Here is a 10,379-nt window from a genome sequence, read left to right as displayed (position 1 = left end):
AATTACTCATATGACTTCAATTAACCAATTATATTCGATATAAAGCCAAATATCAGCCAAAACCATGCCAAAAATATCCGAAATATAACCGGAGCTTACCTAAAACGACATTCGACTACGCAACAATTTTTGGCCAACAAATTCGATCTGGTTTTGGTCGTACGGAGCTGGGGATTCCGGTACTCGGGGCGGTGAAGCGGATCGATAAGTAAGGTGGTCACAATCGTCAAAAAACCGAGGGCGGGGTGGGGGTTTTCGAACGAACTTCTTCTAGTTCTCCATGACAAAAGGTGACTCATTTTGACGAATAGGCAGAGGAGTTTCGGTCGGACGATGACGACGTCTTCACTGGGACAGGTAGTGACGTGCACCGCCGGCCGGAGGAGGGAGAATCAATGAGGAATGTGACATGAATAATTGATGAAGCTTGGTTTTAGGGCTTGGGATTCACCTGGGGGTTTCTGCATTTGGTTTTGGGTTATAACCCGAAACCAATATAGTACAAAATATATATCTATTATTTTTAGTCACAAACAGTGACCTAGACAGGTTTGTAGGGGATGGTCGACCATACCTTAGGTCACGAGTTCAAGCTTGGTTACCCCATTATATCCCTATTTTTTTTATTTTTGCTGTCAAATAAGTATGGGTAAATTACAAGGCTAGTCCCTAAACCTCTTACACTACAAACATAGAAAAAAAGAACATGTTATCAAAAAACATACGTAAAATGAATGATGAATTGAAGAAATAAGAAAATCATGAAAATTAAGGGACTAAATCAAAAAATAGAAAACATGTTATCAAAAAGATAAATTGAAAGTACATAGGTATTCTATGATGGTTTAAGATCACGTGGTTCATATTTGATAAAAAAAAAGAACTTAAAATGAAGGAGAAATTAAAAGAATATGAAAATTATGGACTAAATAGCAAAAATGTCAGAATACTCGGTCAACTTTTCGATTTTTCTAATGATTCAAAATTTGTAAATTTCACCCAGACTTAAACTCGAAAACCGATTCCATAATTCAAGTTGACTCGAATAAATCAAAATTAAAAAAAAATAATTTTCCGAGCAAAATTTATTCCTCGTCCATAGATTTTATAAATTTTTTTTAGTTTACTTTCCAAATTATCATTTTTTTTTTGTGTAGAGTAGGACTAAAACTCCCCATATTAGACGTGTCTTTGGCTCTGTGATGTTATCATTGTGAAAAGATTTAGTTAAAATGAAAAAAAAATTCTGATGGATTTGAATGATCATACCTGCATAACTATTTGTTTACTTACTGTATCATTTGTACAATGACAGAGCTGGGATGCCCCCCCTTGAATTATGGAAATTGAGTGTGTTAGACAATTATACTCGTATTTTATATTCTTTTATGTTTACCTTATTGGAAGTATAGTATCATCTTTTTTTTTATTTGAAAATAATGATTATATGGTACGGTACGTAAAGATCAAAACAAAGCTATACATAACCAACATACACGGGTTATCCACACCTATGGGGGTCTATAACAACAGTTACAATTCCCTTGTAGTCGGCCATTAAATTCGAGTGGGACCAAACACTCACCTAACCAAAGAAAAATTACAATGGCATTGCATAACCCCTTTCACTTTATAGATTTCATAATCTTGGATATTATAAAAAAAAACTATATGATATAAAAATAATATTAAAATATATATAAATTTATATTCAAAATTTATAGTTACTTTTAATTTGAATTTTTATTCTCGTTCAAAATATATTATATATAATAACAATAATGTTTTATATATTTTATGGATAGTTTTGTTGTGCGACAAAGAAATTCAAAGGTAATTTCCAATTGATTTTAATATAAAACATTACTTTATCTATTATAAAAAGTTTTATAACTTAATTATAAAAAAAATTATATTATGATAAATTTTAACCTAAAATATTATCCCATTTACTCTGAAAAATTATACAATTGATAATACTTTCAGATACAACCGAGAATATTACATAAATTTCTTGATAGCAACTTTATAAATTGAAATTAGGATAGTTATACAATTTATATGATTTATTATACAAACATAATATTTTTAATTTTAAACTAAAATATTACCTAATTTATTCTAAAAGTTACTCGTGAAAAATTGAACCGATTACATTTTTTTAATGTTATATTAATTTGTTGTATTTTAGACTTTCCATATTTTGTTCCAATCGTACGCTATGGTAATTTGGTAATTATGCTACCAATTAAAATACAAGTAGTTTTTTTTTTTCTTAATACAAAATACGAGAAACTTTTTAGCCCAAAACTATTCAAATTTTTTGCTTCTTCGGAGTCCTACTTGTAGAAGCATTTGATTTTCCTTTAAAAGTCACCTCTTCTTTTGATTGTTTCTACTTCCTCTCTCTCTCTCTCTCTCTCTCTCTCTCTTCGTCTTCACCTCATTACACAAAGAAAACCCCAAAAATCTCAAGACGCACGATCTAAATTGTTCGTGCGTTGTGCGTGTCCATATCTTCATTGCTTTTTCTCCACAACATACGAGGCTACCGATCCACTCATTTAATCTCTTCTTTTCCCTTTCGCCACCGCGATCAGATCAGGTGCATGATGTTTCAATGTAGAAGGCAGCTGGTTCTACTCATGTGGGTGTTCCTAGCGTTGAGTTTCATCGCCTGCCTGCAGTGCCACGGTTCAAGAACCACCGCCACCAACGTTTTCAAGGCCAAGCCGAAACCTCAGCACACAGGCCACTTCTTTGGATTCTTGCCCAGACATTTTCCTATTCCAGCTTCGGGTCCTTCCAGGAAACACAATGACCTCGGCTTACAAAGCTGGAAATCGCCATGAACATCAACAGGTGATCATGGCCTTGTTTTTCTTCATTTTGGATTGATCATCTGTTAAGGAGCTTCTTCTTGATGCTCAATGAAGAATAAATTAGTTGCTTTAATATTTTCTTCCCCCCCCCTTAGTGTGAAACTGCATCATACGTAGAAAAAAAAAGGAAAACTAATAGCATGACAGAGGATCTAATTTCTGAATTTTTTTGGTTTAGATACCAGCTGTTTGTATGAGGAGAAATCTTGTGTATAAAGAAGATAATCATTCAACGTGAAAGTATTTCAGTTTTATTATGACCTTTCTTTCCTACTTTTTGATTTCATTGTTCCAAAGCTGTTCCCGGAATAGGAAAACACTACACATGCTTTGCATAGTGTTGAATATTGTGTTTACTAATTATACATGATGAAGAAAAGACGATATTATTTTCAAAGGAACGGGTTATTCTCAAGGTGGATATATTCTCGGCTGGAATTTAATTCATAGGGGTGTTCATTTATTACCTTTGGCTTGCTGGTTATGTTATTCTGTGAATCTTGGAAAAATAAATTATTCAAGTACCTTGTTTTCAAAAAAATGTCATATCTTAAATTCATAATCATGTGCAAGGCAACCTCAAGCTCACGCCATGCGTAGTAAGTTGCAGTTTCCCTTTGATTTTTCTCCAAGCTTACAAGACAAGTTCATCTTATGCAGACTTTTGCCACTAATTATTACAAGGAATTAATTTGTACTTTTGTAAATAGTCAAATAATATTTTTAAAAACCCGTAATTATATATTAATTTATTTTTTTCACATTTTCTTAAGGTACAGTGATTGGAAAAAGAGAGTTAAAGAGTTGAGGTTGATCTAGCTATAATACAAGGGGAAAACAACAAAATGGGTCAATTATGCAGCACAAGGGTTTCTTTTGGAAGTTTGAAATCGAAACACGATAACTAATGCAAAGAATTGGAAGATAGCCTCCTCTATATTCATATGCCCTCCGAGGTGGGGCTGTTGATGGATGCAAAGTTTTTGGTCATAATTCAAGGCTTCATTGCATTATCTTTGTCTAAATATTTTTTTAACTTTTTTTTTTTGAATATCGAGTCCTTTAGAATGAATCATTACCTATAATGATTTTAATGTTGGTTCCATATCAATAACGTCATTTTAATTTTAAAAATCAAATTAATTTTAAGAGATTAATCAAAATCCTAATCGATAACAAAATTAAAATTTTGAAATTTTAGAAACTATTAGAGCTTAAACTCTAGTTTTTTCAAGCACCGACAATTGATTGATTATTACGAGACGTCTATTCTAATTTAACTTTTTTAGCTCACACTGTTAGAATTCAAACTTTTAATCTTGTTTAAAATTTTGTATCCCAATCCGATTATAATACAACAAGTATCCGCTCATTCAAATGAAATAATAGATACTAAATTTGTTTTGTAACTAGTAAGATGGCTCATAATCAAATGCTTGTTGCTAGATGTGTTGAAATCAGTGAGCTTTGGTAAAATTGACAACCAAGTCTATTTGCATATAAAATTTGATTCCATGACCATGACTAATGCCATCCCTCCCCTGAAAAATTTGGGGACGGCTGGATTTTAAAGGGGAGGCTGTTTGGTGGTCGGTGGGTAGAAGAAAATTGGATTTTGCCTGCAATCTTTCTATATTAAATACTCCCATGTGGCCTTGCTGACATTTTTTTCCCTCCTAATAAAAAAGAATAGCGTTTGGGGAGTTTTCTTTTAAGGTGGTTTTCAGGGGCCCTTTGCTCAAATTCTCTCCTCTCCTTTGACTGAGCATAAAATAGGATTGTGATGAATATGTTCCCTGTTTCATGGTTAAAGGGAGAATTAAAGAGGCCGAAATTAAATAACGAGTTAGCAATTATAATGATGGCAAATGCACTACAAAGTGTGGGTCCAAATTCTTCAAATCAAATGTTTTAGTAACAGTATAGATACTTCAAATAAGGAATTGTGATACTTGTAAAAGTGGAAATGTAATAAATATGTGTATGGCCCTCGAGGCTGTAGCAATTGGCATCGGCTACATTATAACAACTAATAATTTCGTTTCATTTTTCAGTCATGTCATCTCCTCCACTTCTATATGTTGCTCGTGTGTAGAGCACGCCATCATCATCATAATAATAATAATAATAATAATAATAATAATAATAATAATAATAATAATAATAAAACCGTGCTTAAAATTAATGATAAAAAGGAAGGAAATGGCTAACAAGGCAGCTCAGTCATTTCTAGTGGATTCATGAATATATGATTTTATTCGTAATGACAGCATGTTAGACGCTGTTCTTCTATAATAATGAAATTAGTATTTAAAATTCTGGATCTAACTATAAATTTTAAATTTAACATCAAAAGAAACATTAAATTATTGTTTCGTTAAAGTAATTCAGTTCAATGAAATCTAATCATACGAAAGTATATATTATATATATTTTTAATCAAGCTCAAGTTTAGAAAAATATATGTAATATTTCTTTCAAATACTAACAATATTATACATGTCGGCGAGAGCATTCGACTCATGGTGAGTTACCGTAACAAACTGACCTCTGGTGTGACTAAAATGACACTTTTAACAATGCTCAAACATTTGAACTCTTAATTCTCTTCCAAAACCACCACCAAATGTTGGTTTAATAAAATACCTTGCCTTGGAGGCTTGACCGGAAGATTGTTGTGATGGTCTTAAAAATCTCACACCCTTCTTCGTGGTAAAAGTGGATGACAAGATTTTAGGCATCGCTTAATTGATTTATGAGGTTAATTAACTTTTCTTTTTATATCTTTCAAGTAGATTCAATAACGACGATGCGATTCATTAACTCTGGGAAATCAACTATTCAACAACATGGACTGAAGGTGGGGGATTTGGAGGTAGTAGTTCCTCTTTATTATTCGAGGCCAATCAACTGGATCAAATCACTAGGCAGCTTTCAAGCTTATAAAAGGAGATTCGATTACACAAGTCAATATCAAGTAACTGAAATTAAGCTCCAAAGTAATATGTATCGACTTAAAACATAATACAAACTTCAGTTTAGTTCTATAATCAAATAAATCTAAACTTTTATATCAATAAAGACTTAAGTTCCCTTATGCTTCATAAGGGTGCCAAACCCCTTCCAAACCCACCTCGCTAACACCTTAAAAGGCTTCAAACATTAAAAGGGATCTAAATGACCTTACATTAATAAAAAAAAATTATAAATCGATAACATAAGTAACCAAAACATTACTTTTTCAAATTCAGTGAATAAAAGTGAACACTTATGAAATAAAAGTGACCATTTGAGTAGTTTACCCTAAAATCAAATAGAAAAACTATTGGAGCTATACAAACATGGAAATGCCCTAATTATTCCAAATGTTAATAAATCCAGGGAATCTATAAAATGAAGAACAAACTTCAAGCTCTCGATTTCCGAAAAGCAAAATGTTGTATTTAACAATGACTTCCTAGTTCCTACCACTCATCAACAAGAAAAAGAATAAAATAAAATAAAAACCAAGTGGATCCTATGTACCCATATCAGAATATGTACATTTGCAGGGCCATTTACCATTTCTCTCTTGTGGTGGGGGATGAAAATGAACTAATTATTATCCGACTGCATCTTCCTCTGAGACAATCTTCTTCGCGTGTCCATGATAGCATCATGTCTTCTCTTAGATATTTCTTTCATTGCTTCTTGATACATCAGCTCAATCATTTCCAGCTCCATTCTTAACTCCTCGTCTTCAGAATCATCACAAGATACTGGATTCATCAACTTACTCTGAGCGTCGACAGATAATTCTGCTCCGTCACTCCCCATAGGCCCTGATTCAGCAGACATCAGCGATAGAATGGAGCTAGGTTTATCATTCAAATCATTTGAGTTTGCAGAACATAATGACATCTCGGAACCAGAATTCTCTGTCATCAAATTGGCAAGAGACATTTTTCCATTATATTTCGAAGAACAAGGACCTTGCTTTGTTGATTCATCAAATGGTCCTGAAGTGATTACATCATGTTCTTGGGGAAAACTCTGTTTATCTCTTGAAGATCTTCTTCTAGTTAGAGGAACCAGATGCTCAACGGGAACACAAGGTTTCCGAGTGGGAATGAGCTTCAGTAACAACAAATCAATCAATTCTGCTATGAACACAACATTTTGATCCGCTAGTTCCAGTTGCTCAACCATTTCACTTGAAACTGAGAGGGCAGTATCACTATCGAGGAAGAAGAGAAAATGAATATTTCTCACACGACCTGCATATATGAAACAAAGTAAAAAGTAGTTAACGTACAAGAACAGAGAAAGTGAGAGTGGATATTGTTCCAGTTAAGACTATTTTTTACCATTCTTATCAGCTATTCGAAGTATTAATGATACAGAGTTTTCATCATTTGTCTCTCCTTTTAACAAGAAAACGTTGCCTTTGTTCGTCCTTCTAACTTCAATGCCCAAGGAATTATCAAGAAACTTGATAACAGGCAGCTCATTATCACTATTAAGATCCTTCGTGGAAGGTCTATTCTTTTTGGAAGCAGGTGCTTCTGACATGAGGCAGCGGTCTCCAAAGCCTCCCATTTTGGGCATAACAATATCAGGGAGTGATAAGGGATGATTCTTTGCGGATGCATTTCGTTGAAGAAAGGGGTCCATTAAAAGCTCCTTCGCGGGTAATCTTTGAGGAGCTGGAACCAAACACTTCTCAATAAATAGTTTCATCTCCTGATCAATAACCTTAGAAAGGGCAGCAGGCTTTATTCCCTACAAAGTTTGAAGAAGAAAAGGTATATAGAAATGTAGGGTTAACCAGTACTCTCAAGCTTAAGTAAATCAAGAACTTACAGATGAAACTTTTTTATATATCTGGGCTGAATTTCTACACTCACTGTAAGGATATTCAAAAGTCGCCATCTCCAGCATGCACATTCCAAAGGAATAAATATCAACCAACTCATTGTAATTCTCATCATACAGCTCAGGTGCCATAAACTCAGGTGTTCCTATCCCATAAAAGGATTCAGAGATTCTTTTTACGAATGGAAGTCAAAAACAGGATAGATCAACATAAATGCAAAATCAAGAAAAAGAGCATACCAGTGAACATACAGAAATAACTAGAGGTAAATTGAAAATATACCTATAACACTTTTTGCATTAGATTGCTCCAAAACAGTAGCCAACCCAAGATCACCAATTTTAACTTCACCTTGGTTGCCATTGATGAATATGTTATCACACTTCAAATCCCTATGTATAATTGGTGGGTCATGACTATGCAGGTATACTAAACCAGCTAAAATCTGTCTTGCCCAACTCTTCACTGCTTTCATATCAACCTTCTTGTGTTTCTTACGGTACCTAAATCACAAATCACACACACTCACCACAAGGATAATTTAATCATAAAACAAAGGGTGGAACATCAGCAGGGATATGAATATGTTATGATAAGAGTAAACCTACTGTCTGAGGCTGCCTGAGGTGAACAACTCAGTTATAATATTGACAGTCTTCTTTTTATCATCAATCCAAGAATTGAAAAACCGCACAATATTACTATGTTTCAACGATTTCAAGAGCCGCACTTCAGAATACAGTCTCTCCAAATCTTCTGGCTTCTGTAGGACCTCATCAATCCTAACTTGGCTCCATGCAACTTCAATTCCATTAGCTTCATCAAATGCTTTGTAACTGGTTGGTTATAAAATTAAGGAAAGGCATGTTTGCAAAAACAAAGTAATAATAGCCCCAGTCCCACAGATTAAGGTAAAGGATACACTGACTTGAAAGCACCGTTCCCAAGCACTTCATTATACTGTAAGAAACTATATCAGTCAATAAAGTGAAACAATAGTAGCCAACAACTTAACATTTAGTTCAGTTACAGAAAGAATGCATGATAATAATATAACTAAAATACACTTCAAATATTGTAAGCAAAAGAAAACCAAATGAACAAAATGCAGATGACCTAAGATTTCTAGTTGAAATATTCACCTCCTCTTTTAAATGAAGAACCAAATAAGCTACAAACCATTATTGAAAACTCCAGAATCATTTCCACATGCTCCCACAACAACCAGATAGAAGTTAATAAAAAAAATCAATTCAACCGATCAAAAATTTAATATTTACCCTTATATAGCGAGAAGTTGGATCAATCTCAAGAATGTCAGGATCAGGAGGCTCTGCATGTGCACCACCATCTTCTGAACATCCAGTTCCTACCATTTTCTATAAAATTGCAAATTCTGTACTGAAAAATCACCAAAACAATCCAAAAAAAATCAAAAATCAAAATCAATAACTAGGATCACTTCAACATTAACAAAATCGATCAATCAAATTAAATCCTAATCTTCTTTAGCTACCATTGTATTCTGAAAAATTACAAAACAATTAATAAGAAGACGCATACATGAAACTCACTACACTAAAAAATATAACCTTGAATTCTACCCTGATAACAGATTAGTTTAAACACATTGTGCAATTGCAATCTTTAAACAGCAACATTGAGTGAAAGAAATAAATAAAATCTAAGAAGTTCCCGAGGCTCTTTTTGCTTGTAAATTTATCTTTATATGTTGTATTTCCGTCGCCCCTCAAAAATTTAAAAAGGTAAAAGCACAGAGAGAATCCAAAACATAAATAAATCATAAAACAATACCAATTCTTACGCAATGATTCCATGTTAAAGTAAAATTTTGTATTTTGGTCTGCATGCACTCTTCTACTTTTTCGATCAAGGAGCCAAGATAAACAAACATAAAACATGATCAGAATTACATAAATATAAAACCCAATTGCATCTCAATTGGCTAATCGAATCGCCAAAAATTAAGCAAAATAAATAAATAAAAAACTTAAATTTCTGGTTACCTGAAGAAAAAAGAAGAGGTTCTCAATGCAAAATCAAAGAAAGAAAAATTACGACAGAAAAAAAACCTAACCCTAACGAAGGGAATTGGGAGAAAATATAGAGACGGAAGCAAAGTGTCGTTTTGATTGTTGAATTGAAATCAATCTCCCAATTTTTATTTTTATTTTATCTTCTCTTAAGAAGAGCGGAAGCTTACCAGCTGAAAAAAGAAACACCTCTATTTATACTTATCTATTATCTGTTAGTATATATATCTCATTATCTTTTTAATGTCACTCACCTGATGGGACTTTAAAACTTAATCTGAATTTGTTAAAGAATTTTTAATAATCAATATTCAAAGTTTTATTATTTTAATAATATTTTATAATTAGATTTAATATTTTTTTATTATTTAATTTTAAATCAATTTGGACTCATCGTCTCATTTGAAATCAGGCCAACTAGATAGAACTAATATAATATATCTTTTGTCATATGAAAAATATATTATATTTTAGTATATACATTAAACAGATATATATATATATATATATATATATATATATATATATATATATATATATATATTTGGCACACCCATGAGAGTAGTGAAATAATATTTTATATATAAA

At 32.6% G+C, this 10,379-nt stretch overlaps 1 protein-coding gene across 1 annotated transcript; it reads right to left on the bottom strand.

Annotated features, from left to right (window-relative positions):
* Positions 1–6,205: 6,205 nt before the first annotated feature.
* On the bottom strand, positions 6,206–9,921 carry LOC120199975 (probable serine/threonine-protein kinase WNK7). Its single transcript, XM_039200928.1, has 8 exons — positions 9,765–9,921; positions 9,018–9,138; positions 8,660–8,697; positions 8,346–8,573; positions 8,020–8,240; positions 7,725–7,882; positions 7,229–7,643; positions 6,206–7,138 (listed from the first exon to the last, which is right to left on the bottom strand). Exons 2-8 carry the CDS (start codon positions 9,111–9,113, stop codon positions 6,477–6,479), a joined length of 1,818 nt encoding a protein of 605 aa, XP_039056859.1. The 5' UTR covers positions 9,114–9,138; positions 9,765–9,921; the 3' UTR covers positions 6,206–6,476.
* Positions 9,922–10,379: the final 458 nt, after the last annotated feature.

The sequence above is a fragment of the Hibiscus syriacus genome, unplaced genomic scaffold, assembly GCF_006381635.1.
Source record: "Hibiscus syriacus cultivar Baekdansim isolate YM2019G1 unplaced genomic scaffold, ASM638163v2 tig00005856_pilon, whole genome shotgun sequence".
NCBI lineage: Eukaryota > Viridiplantae > Streptophyta > Magnoliopsida > Malvales > Malvaceae > Hibiscus > Hibiscus syriacus.
The sequence above is the reverse complement of the archived record's forward strand: the minus strand, read 5'-3'. Positions and strand labels throughout refer to the sequence as shown.